Source organism: Diadema setosum, chromosome 14, assembly GCF_964275005.1.
Source record: "Diadema setosum chromosome 14, eeDiaSeto1, whole genome shotgun sequence".
Taxonomy (NCBI): Eukaryota; Metazoa; Echinodermata; class Echinoidea; order Diadematoida; family Diadematidae; genus Diadema; species Diadema setosum.
Window position 1 is genome coordinate 15374413 of NC_092698.1, and position 18221 is coordinate 15392633.

At 37.8% G+C, this 18221-nt stretch overlaps 1 protein-coding gene across 1 annotated transcript in view; it reads right to left on the bottom strand.

Annotated features, from left to right (window-relative positions):
- Positions 1 to 18221, bottom strand: part of LOC140237844 (unconventional myosin-Ia-like) — a 73792-nt gene that overhangs the window by 16152 nt on the left and 39419 nt on the right. The window contains exons 8-12 of the mRNA XM_072317773.1: positions 14106 to 14212; positions 9090 to 9237; positions 5529 to 5737; positions 4941 to 5006; positions 4055 to 4222 (exon numbers count right to left, since the gene is read on the bottom strand). Coding sequence (XP_072173874.1) covers positions 4055 to 4222; positions 4941 to 5006; positions 5529 to 5737; positions 9090 to 9237; positions 14106 to 14212 — 698 coding nt within the window. The remainder of the gene's footprint in view (positions 1 to 4054; positions 4223 to 4940; positions 5007 to 5528; positions 5738 to 9089; positions 9238 to 14105; positions 14213 to 18221) is intronic.

Sequence of the window (18221 nt, forward strand, 5' to 3'; positions counted from 1 at the left end):
AGGAACTATTTTAGAAATGTTTGATGAAGCATACTTGATCATGCATGAGCATTGTTATATCAGATTGAAAATTGGCTCAGTTTGGAATGCGAAAGAAATCAGAATCAGAAAGGGCATAAACAAACAGGGAACTGATGTATTCTATTGTGATGTTTTGTTGTTTTCAGTTAAGCAGCTTGCAGTACACAGAATTTCAAACCACCTAAAAGGAAGCATATGAAAAGACACCGTCAGATGATGAATCATTAAAGGGACGCACACTTAGTGTTCAAGTTCATTTTATCTGAGATATTTACGTCAAACCAATGTCACACTGAATCTTAATTTCAAAATAAGACAAGAGAGCCTCAAACAAACAAAAAATGGGAAAATTTCATGTGTCAGAAACTCCATTTTTTTTGTCCAATTGTAATGAAACTTCTGCTGTAGTGTGTTTTGATTTCATCATATCTTTCTAAGGAAGCACCTATAGACATGGTGGGGAGTTTCAATTTTATTGTCACACCACCGTTTTGTGATGTTGCGTGAGGTGTTAATCTACAGACAACTGAAATGGCATTTAATTTGGGCAAATGCGATTAGCCTCTTAATTAATCTGATTAAGGGCGTGGATTGCCACAGATGACCTGGCAGATGGATCAAATGCAATTAATACGTGTGATGTAATTACCTTTGCACGGAAAGAGATCTAGGTCACAAAACACAAGATACTTGGGTATCTAATGGGTATGATGGTCATGGTCAATGACTTGTTATTCACCTTTCACATTTCTATAAATGCCTTGGCTATAAAACTTGTGATTTCAAACTCCTGACAGTAACAAAAATTGAAAATGTAAGAAATATGTTGGCTATTGTGTTAGTGCCTTAAAATAAGAACACTGATATAAAATACAAGACTGTTACAACTGCATACACATGGAACGCTATATACAATGTATTCCAGCAACATTGGAGGAATGCAGTATGTCCCACATTGCACACACAGATATTTCAATTGGACAAACACTGAAATTAGAGTGAATGCTACAAACTGAAAAAAAAAAAAAACTACTTACAAGAATCCTGTACAATAAATCAAGGTAGCCTTTGTGCAGTGACAACCACTTTTTAAGAGCAAAATCCAGTAGAGATGTTTGGTACTTGTTATTCCACCATTGTACAACCAGGCAGATAATGTACACATAGATTCTACATATGTCTAGATCATGCAAGGCATACACTTGTAGCTGAATGTACATGTGTATATAATTATAGTGTGTATGAACACGTCTAAGTGTATATCAAATACATGAAGAATAGGCACTTGAACGGTAGAGTGAAGAATGATGGATGATCTCTTTAAACATTATGACTTGAAGCTAAACTACATTGCTCTGCACATCACAGTGGAGTGCATTCGAACAGAGTAGTCTGCACTTCAGTGTGTAAGAGGCTGTTGTGGGGGTAGCATACTGTAGGCCATAATACCATGACTTGAAGAGCTAGTAACTACAGGTACAATTGTAAATACCACTCAATAGATAAAGATTGAACTATCTCCCCACCCCCAGCCATCCCACCTATCTTCCTCTCTATATATCCATCTCTCCCTCCTCCTTCTCTTTCTCTAAATCTTTCTTTTGTTTGCTCTATCAATTTCTTGCTCTCTATCATTCTCTATCTCTTTCAAACTTTTTCTCACATAAAAAATATGTAACTGTTCCCCCTCCCCCCCCCCCACCCCCCCCCCCCCCCCCCCCCCCCCCCCCCCCCCCCCCCCCCCCCCCCCCCCCCCGTACAGTTGTGAGTAGGCAGATTGTAGGAAAAATGACAGACTGGTCACAAATCTGACTCTCCTAACAGATTAACATCCAATTCTTGACTGGTTTGTGACATCACTTATAGATGTATCAAACAACTACTACACACCATATTCACAAACACAATTACCGTACACATATCAAACATACAGATCAACATGAGGCCCACAAACACTTAAATCATTCCCATTGTGAATGTGAAAAAGCCCCTACTTTATAGTCATAAATGACTAAAGTATGTGAATAAAAAGAGCCAGGACAAAATCCTATTTCCTATCAATACACAAATTAAAGCACAAAATGTACTCTGACAGCTAACTTGTAAAATTAGACACATCATTGTTATGTTAAAGACTAGCTTAACAATGACATTGACAAGAACATAACTTTACCACGTCTTGGCTACTCCACTTACTCACCTCATCAAAACATTCCTTTCAGATTGACACAATCAAGTCAAAATCAATGTCAAAGAGGGAGAGCAAGTAAAAAAAAAATAAAAAACGAAAACAAAGTAATGATAATGAAAATAATAATAATAATAATAAAATAATAACAATAATAATAATAATGATAATAAGAATAATAAGAATAATATCAATAAATAAATGGAAAAATAGATGAGGGTGAAAAAATGATAAAATAAAGCAAAACCTCTAATGACATAAGAACATTTGGCAATGAAAAATAAATCAAGAAATGTCTCACTGGAATGCTTGCAATTCTCACCCTATCCAGGACAACTCTGACCACATCAGGACCAATGGTATTACAAAAGGACATTCATAACCTACTTTATGATTTCATTTTCCACTGGTTATGAAAAGGAATGCCATATGGATGCATTTAAATTAATTTTAGTGAAAGAATTGTTCAGGGAAAAAAAAAATGATTTTATGCGGATGAGATGATGTTAAAAAATTCAACTTTGATGTAGTTTAAATATGGTTCAAGTTCTCTCTAAAAAATCTTTCAAATTCTAATAAATGTTATCGGAAGTGGATGTTGATGTTGCCATGGTTTCCATAAAAAATTGTAAGAGATAAACTGTAGCTGCAGACACCAGATACTCAAGGTTCCCAGTTCTGTCAGAGCCAGATTAGTAAGAGGAAGAGTGGCATTAGAAAGATTATGACAGGGCGGAGAAAAATTCATGTTTTTGTGCGCCAAGTAATTTTGGCTCCCGTCAAAACATCATCAGCTGACACAGACAATGTTTTTGAAATATTTCTGTGGCTCATCCTCTCCTAAAGACAAATCGCAACACATCTAGATGTAATCCTGCCATAGAAAAGTCGGAGTTAAGATGCTTGTCTGTGCATTTACAGTAGCTTTAAGGGAGCATCCATTGTTTTACAAACAACAGGTTGGAAGGGCTTTCACAAAAAGAAACAAAAAGTCTTCATAGAAGCCAAATGCAATATTTTTTTATGTGGGACAGATTCCAAACTTGGTGAAGTTTTCAAATATTGCAAAGTTTCATAAAGTTCATCTGTGGGTTGCATTCTACACTTTGTATAAGTTCTTTAGAGTTCTTAAAGGGGACGGCTAGTAACTGATCAGTGAGAATCAGTGGGAATGCTGGGGGATGATTGTTCCAATCCTTGTGGGATTCATTTAAGAGTACATTATATATCTATTGTTGTGTGCAAATTATTTGCTTCAGAATGGTCTCATATTCAAGTAATGTGCAGTTTAATGTTTCCTGGTTAGCATGCCTGTACAGTGACAGAGCATTAAACTGCACATTACTTAAATAGGAGACCGTTCTGACGCAAATAATTTTCACACAACAATAGATATATAATGCACTCTTAAATTAATCCCACAAGAATTGGAACAATCATCTCCCAGCATTCCCACTGATTCCCACTTATCAATTACTAGCCATCCCCTTTAAGATTAGACAACTTATGAGTTGACTTGACAGAAAAAATAAAGAGCTTCTCATCTTAATCATGTTCTCAGATCCTCTATTAACATTTTTTGTAAAGCACGTGCTATGCTTCTTTTATCATATCAAATTCGAATCATATCAAATTCGAAGCACTACCAGAGGAGTGCTTGCTGTATTTTCTCAATATTTAACAACAGATGAGCAGTATGGCACCCAAGTGAGACACAGGTGAGTGTATACCCTCTACATCTCTCTCTCTCTCTCTCTATCTATATCTACAATACCTATCTACCTATCTATCTATCTATCTATCTGTCTATCTACCTATCTTTCTATCTATCTGTCTATATCATACCTTCTCCACCAGGTCACAGATGGTCATGTTGTCAAAGAAGTCGATGTGGGTCCACTCGATGCCCTCGTGGATATATTCCTCCTGCTCCTCCTTCAGGGTCAGCTCAATGAAGATCTGTTGCAGCTTCTCATTGCAGTAGTTGATGATGAACTGCTCAAAGTAGTTTTTCTGCAGGCAGTAAATACAGCCATTGGATATGTTAAGCACGGGGGGGGGGGGGGGGGTTATAGTAGAATAGCTTTCAGAAAGGTAAATTGTATTATATATCACAAAATATGAAAAATATGCACATATCTGTATAGCATATATGTGTAAGTGTCATTATAACCTAGTGGGCACTACGAATTTGACGTTTGATTTGGTTAAGAGGTCTCGATTGATATCACCTGGACTGGGAAGGACTTTCATACCACTGTGTGCTTAAAAAGTGTATAAGTCAATGTAAAGCAAAATTCAGTCTATTTTGTCTCGAATATTGCCACCCTCAGACTTAAGGTAAATAACATCATAGTCTACTTACTGATATAAGTCTTTGCCACATGATTCAGTTAAAAAACTGCCCTTCTTGATGACAATCTTTTTGATGGGGCAATATTTAACAGTGCTAATATATGAGTAATCTTATTTCAGATGAGCAGAGAGTCTTGGCCATATCTTTAGATAGTATCCCACAGCTATCTTGGTCTGGCCTCGTCAGAACATAAATGGACAATCAGTCAGGATGACATGATTTTTCGCTTCACAACATACACAGTTGTGGAGTGATACACAACAGAAAATAGGCCTACTGTTTCATGTTGCAAAAATCAACAACTTTGTTCTTTGGGATTACAAAGTCATACACGGCCAAGGGACAAGCTTTTTTGAAGTATCCGACATAAATCACCTTGAAGATCTCAAAGCCATAGATGTCCAGAACACCCATCACTTTCTTGGCAGCTCCTTTTCGCACCTGAGAAGAGTATATAGAAGAGAGGAGGTGAGATTTTGAATTACTTATTTGACATCATTTCTACTCACAAAGTTTCTGATGATAAAAAGAAAGACAACAATGCAATCTTTCCGGAAATGGGATGGATTTTGAAAATAGTGACGGAGCGTTCATTTATTTCATTTCATAGAAGTATGCATAAATGTTCTGTAGAAAGCTAGGTTGCATTGAAAGAAAGTAAAGATCAATAATTGTTGCAAGAAAATGTTTGACAATAATCACAATATTTCGATGCTTTGAAAGGTTTTCCTACACGAAAGTCAATGTATCTGGTTTGAAATGCTAAAATCCAATACCTTTCTGGCAAAATTCTAAATCACACTGAGTGGCTACAAGAAAAATTGTGCCTTGACTTACTGCTCGCAGTACATCAGCTGGATGCATGATTTTTGTGGTTAGTTAAAATGATCCAGCTACATTATCACATGAGGATAACTATGACTGTTGGAATCTATAAGTTAGAATGTTACCATGACAACCTACCCTGATGCTTTCATTGATGGTTCTGACAATCCATGAGAAGAGTCTGTCGTAGATGGCTTTGCACAGGGCATCCCTGGCGTAGAACGCTTGCGAGGCGCTCAGCGACGTGGTGACCTTGTCACCTTTGCCCCCGTACATGGTGCGCTTGGTGAGCGCCCCCATCACGCTGTGCCTCTCGCACTGGAAGAGGTCGCAGACACTGTCCATTTCTACAAAGATGAAGGATTTAGGAGGAAATGTAAGCACAGATATCATTGGCTGAGAACCAGAAGGGCTTTATCGCAATTTGGGGGGTATTTAAATTTTTTCCCTTTTTTTTTTGGGGGGGGGGGGGTATTGAGTTATTGGTATCATGTTGTAGAGTGTAATTTCCTCTTCATTATGGTGTCAATTTCAAATTGTTTTCATTTTCAGTAAAATGTGAAAAATTAAAACCACAAGGAGACTTTTTTACCCTATATTTGGAACGATGCTTTTCAATCTACCAACTTTTGATTAAATAAACTTTTTATTTCATTAAAATGAATTGCTTTGTTTTTATTTATGCTCAAATCTTAAAACATGATAGTGCCCTTCTGGTTCTCAGCTGACAATACATAACTTAATAATTTATGTGTCCATGCATTAAGGTGTAGGCCTACACATGCCAGCTGCTTGCTGTCAGCATCTCGTTAACCCTCTCTGTGTCAGGGGCTTTGGACAGTGTGTACAATGCTATGGGGTTTTCTTTGCCAATCAGCACTTAAAGCATACAAAAGGTTAATTATCTCCATCCCCCCCCAAAAAAAAAAAAAAAAAAAATTATAATAATAAAAAAATGAAAAATAACAACACAAAACAAAACAACAACAAAGGCAATTTTGTCATTTTGTGTGGGTGTAACAATGCATAAATCTCAAGGAATAGCCTCTGTGATGCAATATGGTGATCATCATTATATAATCTCTTTTCAATGACAGTTAGCTTTCAGGACATCTGCTTCAATTAGCAAACAGAGGACGCAGGTGGAATGCCGATCAGTAGAGCAAAGCAAAGAGTCTGTAATCAGTCCTGAAACTGAGTCTCATCAATAATTATCTACAATGCATGACCCATGAGTAACATTCATTGCCATTGACATCATCTGCTTTAATAGTTCAAATAGACAAAAAACACAACTCTCTGCACTACAGTAGCATTGGTCAGATAAGAATTGTAAAACTCTCACAAAAGTTAAAGATAAGGTCAAGATCAAAATCGAGTCCTCATTTCTGCCAAATTGAGGCATTCTTTAAAATAAGATTTTGATAAACAGAGTTAAGTACTGAGAATGTCAGTCTATTCTTACGTCTCTACAAGTGATAATGCTTCACACAGCACAATTGCATCTAAAGTGTATTGTAGCGAGTAACCCTGGAGTGTATGACCCTATTTTGCTTCAGATAATACTGTAAGCCTATATAGTCTGAAAAGGAACATTTCCCCATTCCTGTCTGTTCTCCAACTCTTGTTATTTCTTTGCAGAAGAAAATTGTGGAATGCTGGATGAGTCCAAAAGAATAAGTCAGGTGTCCCCCCCCCCCCCCCCAAAAAAAAAAGTAACAAAAAAAATTGTGAATCGAATAATGCTTGCATTCAGTCGATATGCCGTGTCAATAGGCAGATTCAAGTGCTGTGGATAGCTCCAATAGGCTACAGGTCAGAGTGTACCCAGGGTCGGCAGAGGAATAGAAGGGTTTGAAGTGCCCCAAGTAACCATCACTGAGCTTGTGATCATTAGGCATACTTTGGCCATTTTACTGGGAGGATTCCAAACTTAGTACAAATATTTGATTTCCCTACAAAAAAGCAGGTATTGGGGATTCTAGCTGTGGATGTGCTGCAGACTGTTGAACTTTGATAAGATTGACCACAGCAATGCTGGACTGCAAATTACTATGCTATATACAACTATTATACAATTACCACGTCACTGGTATGGGTAACTTATGCACAAATGTTTATTAATGTGCATGTCTGTTTGCCTGTCTGCCTGTCTCTTTGTTTGTGATTTACAATTTGCATCTTTTCTCACATCAACACAGCCCTAAAAAAATATAAAAAAAATGTCCACAAGGTACATATAGCTGCATACATTACAGCAGTGCTATTAAACAGAAATCAACATGTTTGTTTTGACAGTGTGAAGAACCACAAAAAGCCTAAAGTATACATCAATGTACAAACTCGAAATATGAAAGAATGGAAATGCAAACATGAAGAATGATTTTTTAAAAAAGGCTTATCATTTACTCATAAAGAAACAAGTGCTTTTGCTAAACTATGTCAATGCTAAATAACACAACTTTTAAAAGTACACTTCACTCTTGATAGCACTTGGGAGGGGGGATTCTGTATTATGTCTAAGTTGATTTTGCTTTCAACTGTAAACACCTTTAGCACAGATAAGCAAGTGTCTGGAGATTTCAGAAAGGCTATCATGATGAAACTGATATTCATAGAGTGTTTGGTTTGGTAACATAGATTACTTTTACACCGAAGAATAATCACGATTCCTGTCCTTCGTAGTCCTCCACATTTGTCACTGTTTGTATCAACACTGAATTTAGAACTCATTACTACATACCCTGGAGAGACAGTGGTTTCAAGGACACCTACAGTAACTGACTGCTCAGTTTGAGCATCCTTGTCCAGAAATGATTTTTTTGTTCTCCTTGATAAAGAAAAGGCAAAACTTTTAGATTGCAAAAGTGCATGTTCATGGCTAAAAAAGAAAAAGTGCTTCTAACTTTCCTTGATTGCCAAAATGCATTGCCAGACAAATTTTAATGAGAGGCTGTCAGTGAGATTAACACGGTAATCAGCTATGGCATGATGGGACCTAATTAAGTTGATTTTTGGCAAATTGCTTAACTCAATTACACCTTTTCATGCTTATTGATAAGAAGGCATGAAGATCTAAAAATGCAGCCAGCTGTATTAAAACAAATTTTATTAAATCAGACAATTTCACACATAATTGACATTTCGTGGATGAGCACTTATCAAGGTAAACGTGAAAAACTATCTAAAAATGAAAAAAAGTAAAACAAAACAAAGTGGTGTCTGCACGCTCACATCACAAATGTCACTGGCTGGGAGCCAGAAAGACCTAAACCTCCTTTCTGAGGTCATTCATCTATGTCCTTCTTGTTCTAAATCACTAATAATGTTACAAAAATGTATCTCACTCTACCAAGACAACCTCAAAGGTACATGTAGACCTATATGATCATCAGGGCAGCAATGCTAAAATAGAAAATTACATCAAAAGATCTGCCAAATACAAGAAAACCAAAATTGTCATGCCTAGAGGGGCTTGACAGTCACTAAACAAAACAAAAAGAAAAACATTAGAATACTGTCAACTCTGCATAAGTCGATCTTCACGGTACTTAGGAAAACAGCTAGACTTCGGCCACATTCAACTTTGGCGTATGCAGATAAATGATAAATTGGGACCTTCATAATTTCACTGATTATTCGACATAGGTGCTGTCGACTTATGCAGAGTTGACTGTATGTATAAAAAAAGGAGCCCACCTTCTTGGTTCATGATCTTGACTCCTTCTGTACCATTGTGAGTTGTATATTTCTTGAACTTGATGTTACCAAGCTTCAAGACACTGGCCAGCAGCTTGTAGACGGCCAGAATCTCCTCATCTGCAAAGCCGATAATCTGCATGGCTTTCTGTGGTTGGATAGAGCAGAGAAATATTTCCACAATGTTGTCTTTATAAGAGGAAGATATGAAGTGAGTAGCTCACTGCTCTAAGCAGTGTTCCTGCCATTACAATCACTTTACTCAAGCAGAAGAGGCTGCATACACACTATTCATCTTCATAACAATGTATTTAGGTTGAAGTAAAAAGAAAAAAAAAAAAAAAAAAAAAACCCAAGCAAACAAAACAAATCCAAAGAATGATGTTCAAGTGCAAACAGAAAAAAAAAATCTAATTTTCTGTAACATGTGAACATTTGTTCAAGACTTCAATCACTTTAAAAGAGAAAATATAATTGATTGAATTTAATGTTAGTAAACATCATAACTATACTCTTCCTACCATACAATAACCCACTTTCACAAGTTAAAAGCACAAACTGTGAGATAAAGTTAAATTTTGCGCATGATTAAAACATAGCTTCAAATTACTGAACACTGTTATTATCCTTTTTCTTCTCTCAACTTCTCCCTTCTCATATCTCCCCTTCTATGTCCTCTCCTATTCATCTCTCTCCACTTATATTACCGTCATGTTATCCATCTAGGCTTAAAGGTAGGGAATCCCATTTGCATGCCTTAAATGAAGAGTTGTATAAATACAGTAGTATGTTGAAGAGAGTATCATTTTAGAAACTCCCACAAAGTATTGAAAGTGGAAGGTAACATTTAGTACATTTTTACTGACCGTTAGATTTTGAATTGAATTTTTTTCGGGGCTCACCGTAAATTCCAGTACATTACTAGGCTACCTTTGCAGACCCATGCACTGCATGTGTGTCCATCATGTATATTTTGTGAAGAAAGTTCATCAAAACTTACAAACATTTCTATATACATTCTTGCCACACACTCTATATGTTATTACATCAGCTCTTATACTTTTAGATTTGTGTTTATAGATAAAAAAAATACAGAAGACTGCAACAAAAAGGCTTAAGTGTGGCTGACACACAGAACTACTGAGTAGTTGAGTTTTGTGCATTATTCAAATTGTAGATAACTGTTGACTTTCGAATTTCTCAGCAGTGGCCTAAACAAGTCCCCTGAGGTTCATATTTAATGTTTTGCTGCATTTTGGGAGGTCTGTAAAAGGTATCCCCTACCTTTAGTATAAGAGAATCATAAATATGTCATATGTCATATAGCCCTGAGGCCTTTATCTCAGTCAAACAAACTGCTTAGATAGATGAGTCTCCTCCACCTGTTTCTTACAAACCGATACTGTATAATATAAGTGGACATTTTTGTGCATTTCATGTGACAAAAGAACTAGCAAGAAAATAGAGCATGCATATTTTTTTTTTTTTTTTTTTGGGGGGGGGGGGGCTTGTTATATATAATACTATTTTATGATTTGATTTCATGGAATTAAAAACATACAATATCAATCTTACCCAAGGGAGCACAAACTACTCACTCAAAAATTTCTGTTTAAACAACATGGTATATGTTTAATTACATTCATTCCCTAAAGTTCCTGTATCACATTTGAAGAGAAAATCATTGATTTGTCATACGATTCATCTGTACAAGTCGAGAAATAAAACACACTGAAACTGAAAGAGAAACACATGATAACATTGTTGGATCTCCACTTTGCCTTTAAAATCATACAGAAAACATCTCCACCTCCGCTATTTAAATACATCAAGAAATATATAACAAATATCCTTTTTAATTGCATATTTCATTGCGTTACATCCTTGTTTCTTTTAAAAACATTACAACCACAGTCCGACGATCTATAGTATCAAACTGGGCATAGAGGTAGAATGATATGCCACTGCAGTTTGCGAAAGCATCTTTATATACACATTATCGGGTCATTAACGTCAGTCGAGAGCACACTTATGATGTGATGATTGTGGACAACAGCTTCCATCCAAACAAACACACCCATATGCTGCACAAGCCCCATATTTCCCATTCTCATTTTATTTTTCACAAGCTTTGTACAAAGGAAAAGAAATGTGTACTTATCATATCGGCTTGGTCTGTGAGTGGGATGTTATGTTTACATATGAACAGTGACCTCAGAGAACAATTGTTATACTTGTTTATGATTTTTGGAAAAAAAAGAAGAGAAAAACAAATGTATAAGTAGAATTCCTGTGTGTCTGTGGGTGCCTCATGTCTAGACCGTTGAATGCTTCCTTGGTTATTTCTGAAATGTTGCCTTTTCCCACAGCGGCCACTGACCAAAACAAATTAGGATCCTAACCTTTAAATCCAGTAAAGAAAAGCACCCAAGTGTAGACACTGTGTGTATAGGCATGCTCAAATGTTTTGTACGGATGATGTTAAAGGTAGGGAATCCCATTTGCATGCCTTAAATGAAGAGTTGTATAAATACAGTGGTATGTTGAAGAGAGTATCATTTTAGAAACTCCCATAAAGTATTGAAAGTGGAAGGTAACATTTAGTACATTTTTATTGACCGTTAGATTTTGAACTGAATTTTTTTCGGGGCTCACCGTAAATTCCAGTAAATTACTAGGCTACCTTTGCAGACCCATGCACTGCATGTGTGTCCATCATGTATATTTTGTGAAGAAAGTTCATCAAAACTTACAAACATTTCTATATACATTCTTGCCACACACTCTATATGTTATTACATCAGCTCTTATACTTTTAGATTTGTGTTTATAGATAAAAAAATACAGAAGACTGCAACAAAAAGGCTTAAGTGTGGCTGACACACAGAACTACTGAGTAGTTGAGTTTTGTGCATTATTCAAATTGTAGATAACTGTTGACTTCCAAATTTCTCAGCAGTGGCCTAAACAAGTCCCCTGAGGTTCATATTGAATGTTTTGCTGCATTTTGGGAGGTCTGTAAAAGGTATCCCCTACCTTTAAAATCCAAGAGAATATGTGATGTTGCCTTCTTTTAAGGTTTGATTTGATTTTGATTTGATATGATTTATTGGTTTCAGCAGCAGCAGCATCACACAAACATTGGAATACAGATGTCTGTGTGACTGTAAGGAATGTTTATATAGTGTCATGAATAGTGATATATAAGCATGCACAACAGCTCCAGCCCGAGCAAGGGACTGTATGGCTCAATTGCAGCTGGCTCTTTAGACAAACCGATTCATTTCACACATCCACAGTACAAGGGAGTGACTTGCTCAAGAAAAGAGAATTAAGAATCTATTGAAAGAGGTAGGTGTACTGATTTCACTCATTAAATGAGGAGTAGGATAAGGGAAAGAAATCTAACCCTTTCATTGCCAGGGTCCTTGGAAGGTGTGTACGACGTCACGGTTTTCCCTGCCAATTGGCATTCAAAGCACGCAAAAGGTTAATGCACTCGAATCATCATTCTGTGCTACCAGTTGACGACTCTGATGCCATGACACGGACGAGTGCACACTCTGCAGAACTCAAGGTACGCAAAAGGTTATTCACTATCTATTGTGCGCTTTGGGAGCAACTTTACGAGGCACGCATGCTTTGAGGGAGACCCTGTCAAACATATTCACTATCATGAATTGAATTGAATGGCATCGAATTGTTCTGTGCATCTTTCTTGGCAACAACAACTCAAGTTTGCAGCCTTGTCAAAAAAAGGGGAAAAAAAAGAAAGCCCAAAGTCTAACAAATATTTTGTACATACAGTGTAGTTCATGCAAATGCCCTTAACCTTAACTGAATGCCTGTATATCTACGGTTACCCAATCACATATTTCTTTGAACCACTGGCAGCAGACAACGCTTATATACTCCTTGCAAATGGTGTTGAACTCTCGTCATTTTGTTTGACTGCCTTCGTGCTCTTGTTTCACACCTTTTCCCCATCTCTCCCTCTCTCTTTTTCTCCTTCTCTGTCTCCTCTTCACTCATTTCAAACATTATCTTCACTATCAAATCTTCTAACTCGTTCTCTCTGTCTGTCCGTCTGTCTCATCCTCTTTCTATCTATCTTCCTATCTATCTATCTATCTATCTATCTATCTATCTATTTATCTATCCCATATATCTATCCAATCTATCTATCTATCTATCTATCTATCTATCTATCTATCTATCTATCTATCTATCCATCTATCTACATCTCTCTATCTATATCTCTCTCATTTTATTTCTCTTTCTCTTCCCATCTATCTATCTATTTATCTATCTATCTATCTATCTCTTTCTCATTCCATTCAGCCAAAGTCCAGAGTGGCTATTGTCAGCAGCAAAAGCAAATAGTCAGCATTTGGTATTCCTTGATTTGCTTCAATGATTCTGGGTTAATGGTGCCAATGTGGGGCAATGACACGAGAAAGGAATGAATCAAGAAATTATATCAAAACCTGATATATTTATTTTGTTTTGTTCCAAAGGAGAAAAGAGGAAGATGGTTAGGATGTAATCCCTTCCTGTCATTACCTGCCTTGTATAGATGGTGACCTGTGAGTGGATGTTGCTAGGCAACTGAAACAAGAGTCATCAAAGAGGTTGTGATGACAAGTTGTAAGTAGAATGGACATTTTCTACAAATTCTGCAATTCTATATACCCATTTCACTTGGGTTAGATGTATGGAAAAAGATAGAAAGATCTCACAAGATGGTACTTAAGCCCTAAAAATCACATCTTTTCTTCTTTTGGGGACATGACACTTTAAAGCAACCCTGTGTTTGTGAGTTTGTATGGTATGTGTGTGTAAGGGGGGAGGGGTGCATTATTTGGATTTGTTACAGTAATACGAGAAATGTTCATGTGCAATTTAATTTTGCAAATTTCACCAAGATTCACAAAATTAAAATGCACGTGAAAGTTCTCGTCTACACTATATGCAAAAATTTCATGCCGCAAAAAAATCTTGCTTTACAGTGCATACCTGTGTGATAGCAAATCCATCTCGGTCGTTGACGTTGTCGATGATGTGGGTTCCACTCTGGCTGAGGTAGAAGTAGTCCTTTGGATCTCTGCTCATCTCCAATTCCTCTGCAGTAACACAAAGAATATAATTGCAGATGCAGAGTGTACAAAGGTATTTCGAAAGGCATATTCCCTCTTCAAATAAAGCTTTCCATACATCCAGATTCAAATGCACAACCAACAAACAAAAGTTAACAAATTCAAACTTATGCCATACTGTAAATCACTGGAATATTGTAACTGTCACTTGAAGTGTTATTTGCTCACTGTTATCTTGTGAGCATTAGAAAAAAATGGATACATTTCAGAAAATACATTGTTCAGTCATCATCTTTGCTGGTAAATGTTAACCATGTGTTATCACCTGTTCTTCTCTATTCAAATCCTCTCATATTGACATGGCTCATCTGTCCCTGTTTCACTTCCTCACTCTTGGCAGGTGTCTCAATAACTCAGAGCTTTGTGATTGGCTATCTGGTTTATTTGTTTTACCACTGAGGGAGGAAAAAATCCACACCAGTTAACCTGCTACTTTTCACAACAGGCATGTCTTCATCAGCCCGAAGTTCAAAATAGCGGGACATTTTGCGGTCTGAGAAAATAGCCCGATAGAGCGAATGTGCGTCTTCATCAGCTCGAACAGCCTTCTTCGGGAAATTAGTCCGAAAATTGACGCATGCGCACTTTGCACCATTACTCTGCCTAGCTCGCTGTTCGAAAGTGGATTTCCCGCTCAAAATCTCCTACAACACCGTATTTACGATACTACAACCAGGGAGGTGAGCAGTACAGCAAATTCTCTCCAAAGGGATATTAATAACGCTACTCTTCTGTCCAGTGACACATCTTATATGAAATGAACGAATTGCAATGTTTAAACAAATCCAAAATACACACAATCTGCAAGAATCTTTAGCTAAGGTATAGAGTGGACCAGAAGAAGAAGTCAACAACAGTAGGCCTAGTACACACATGTGATCCTTGAATACGCCGTGAGTGTATGCACTATACACAATCACTAGCTTGTACATGCGCTTTCAATAGCCAGCTGGCTAACCAGAAGCGTGGAGGGATCGAGAAAATTTCGGGCTGATGGAGACGCACCCGAAATAGCGCGCTATTTCACGAATTAGCGCTCTAGCTCACGAACTAGACCAAGATTTCGGGGGAAATTTTCCCGATCAAATAGCGCGCTATTTGCGTCTTCACTACACAGATAGCGCGCTATCTTGACATCGGACTAGTTTGGTAACCGCAAGATAGCGATTCTCTCAAAAAAGGCTGCAAACAGTCGAGCTTGATTCTATGTGATCAAAGTTTGATCTTGAGCCTGAGCTTTGACCTTTGACCCCTGACCTTCAGTTTTTCTGGGATTAATCTGAACATGAGACTTGATTGCCCTGACAAGGCATACTTTTGTGGCACAGTTGGCACTGTCTTGGATTGTTTAACATCTTTTGGTTTACAAGTTTATGGACAAAATGTGTAGTTTCAGGTCTTGAATGTGCCCTCTGAACTTTAACCCCCTTTTCAGGACACAAAGCTGAAATCATCTCCTCTTTGATAAATTCCACATTAAAAAAAATGCCTCTCAATCCAGTAGTGCTCAATACACACATTACAAGCTTCACCGCAGCAGACAACGTCTTGAGTCAGTTTTAACCTATCGTAACAACAAAATTTGATAGTGAATGCAAATATGCACAGGCAGACAAGGCCCAAATCCAATATCTCTATTGCACCACACTATACAGTATAGTATGTGGCAGAGGAAATGAAAACTAAAAACAGCTAATTATGCAAATATGGACAGACAGATAGGCAACCCACCCCCCAAAAATCCAATATCTCTTGCTCCACTGCTCAGTATGTGGCAGAGAACTCAAAACAGATAGAGTTATCGATAATCCAATTACCCTAGCTTTCCTACAGGGCACTATTGATTTATGGAAAGCCTCAGTGATTGTATAATATCTAACAGTCTGCCTCACGCATACTAGGAATTGCGTCTCCTGATGTTACATTGCAGTCTCGTGCTGCACGCAATTTGTGCATTTCAAGTTTCAAATTTCATCCACCGTAATGTAAGAACAACAAAAAGCGACTGACTGGCACTATGGTTCATACCGCATTCAGTTTTCAGCCTCAAAGATACAACAGTTTGTCTGAAGAAAACTTGAAGGCCAGAACTCGAGCTAATTCCTCTTCAAACCGCTGAAAGAGGACATGCACTCCAGTGAACATGACAATAAAGAGTTTAAACCTCTTAGGGTAAGCCTTGACGGCCACAGCGGCAGCAATGATGAGATTCTAAGTGCTACCGACAATGCATCCTTGGCATTTTGCGATGACACACTACGTCCACGTGTGGCGCAAATCGTACTTTAAAAAAAAAAAGAAATGCTATAATTCTGTAACCGGTATCTAAGAGCCGCGACAGGAAGCTAGCATTCATATAGGAGATAGCACTGCTGCCCTCCTGCTGATTCTACAATGGTCGTAATTCATACTCTCACATTTTTTTTTCAAACACTGCATGCTACAACTACTAGAAAAGCAACAGTGCACTACCATAATCATCATAAGACATACATATGCATACGGTATATACTCAATGTCATCGCAATACATATACCATTATATAACAGAAGTGAACCCTACAAAACAATGGCACATGATATCGATATTATACATATAAAACAAAAAACAAAAAAACAGCCAAGAGGTCACTGGATTTTGATGGTGATGTGAGAAGTTACAGTGTATGTGACACCTTTGACTACCAGTGGGTCATCCAACAGGGGGTTGGATTGCAGAGCTGTCATGAAAGTATTTCCCACTTTCATGGAATATGAGATGTCTTCAATTTGATGCTATTGTTACATTGACAATGGCTCCCTTCACCCGTTGAGGACGGTTTGATTTTGCTACAACACGCATTTCCCATAGACGCTTGCCCGAGTATACTCGGGACTCGTCCTCAACGGGTTAATAGCTGCAATAGAATTCCCAGTATTCAAGGATATCAGATATGCCATGCCCTCCCCTCAAGAGGCAGCAACTAGTGTGAAACATTCACCAATCCTTTGCAGCCACTTCTGTCTTGCAAACAAATGATAATTCTCTTTCTAATTTAAAAACTGAAACTGAAAGGGGTCTCGGGAGATATGAAACAAGAATTTCTGGAATATGATTCTATGTCTTGGATCCTCCATTGTGCAATGCAGTTCAGCTCGCAATTGGCCAATTGCACTTGAACTCGCAATTTGTCAACTGCACTTTAAGGTGAAATTAAATGGAAAAAGTTACCCACAGCTGGTATATGAATGCTTTCTTTCTTTTCTTTTTCTTTTTTTTTTTTGGGGGGGGGGGTGGGGTAGATAGGGTAGGGGAAGATATTGCTTAAGAAACAAAATCCCTGACAATACTTGTTGATTACACACTAGGGAGGTAAGGGGATGAAGCCCATGCTTGCCAGGGTAGGGCAAAAATTCATGCCAGCAGCCATGCGTGATAATCTAAACACTACTCTCCTGACTGAAAGTGGAGCTGGGGTGAGTCATTTCTGTCAGACAAGGAAATGTGTGTCTCCCCCCACCCCCAATCCCATCCAATCCCCTCACCTAATTCTCCATCTCAACAGACCGAAAAGGGATGCCCCTTCTAGAGCCCAGCAGGTAACACTTCCCCCCTAACCTCCTGCCACGGGGTAACTCACGGAACAAGCTGACCAGAGGAGGAGGAAAGGAGCATGCTAAACCTAATGAGCACTGATAACAGAATGATGTACCTCGGCTCCTCATTTTCACTTAATAGATCTCTCCCCTTCTCTTCCCCTCCCCCCCCCCTTTTTTTTTTATATTCCACTGGCATTGGTAATAATACCTGAGCTTGGTCTTTCCATTCATCACTTAAGATTGAATTCAATTTCATGCTTCATAAATCATTGCAACATATAACCAGTGAAGTTCTCGCATTCAAATTCCCCACCTTCTGTCAAAGTGGAAACTGCGACATGATTAAGTTTGTTCACTGGACCAATTATGAGGAATCTTATTTCTTTATCATTTCATGG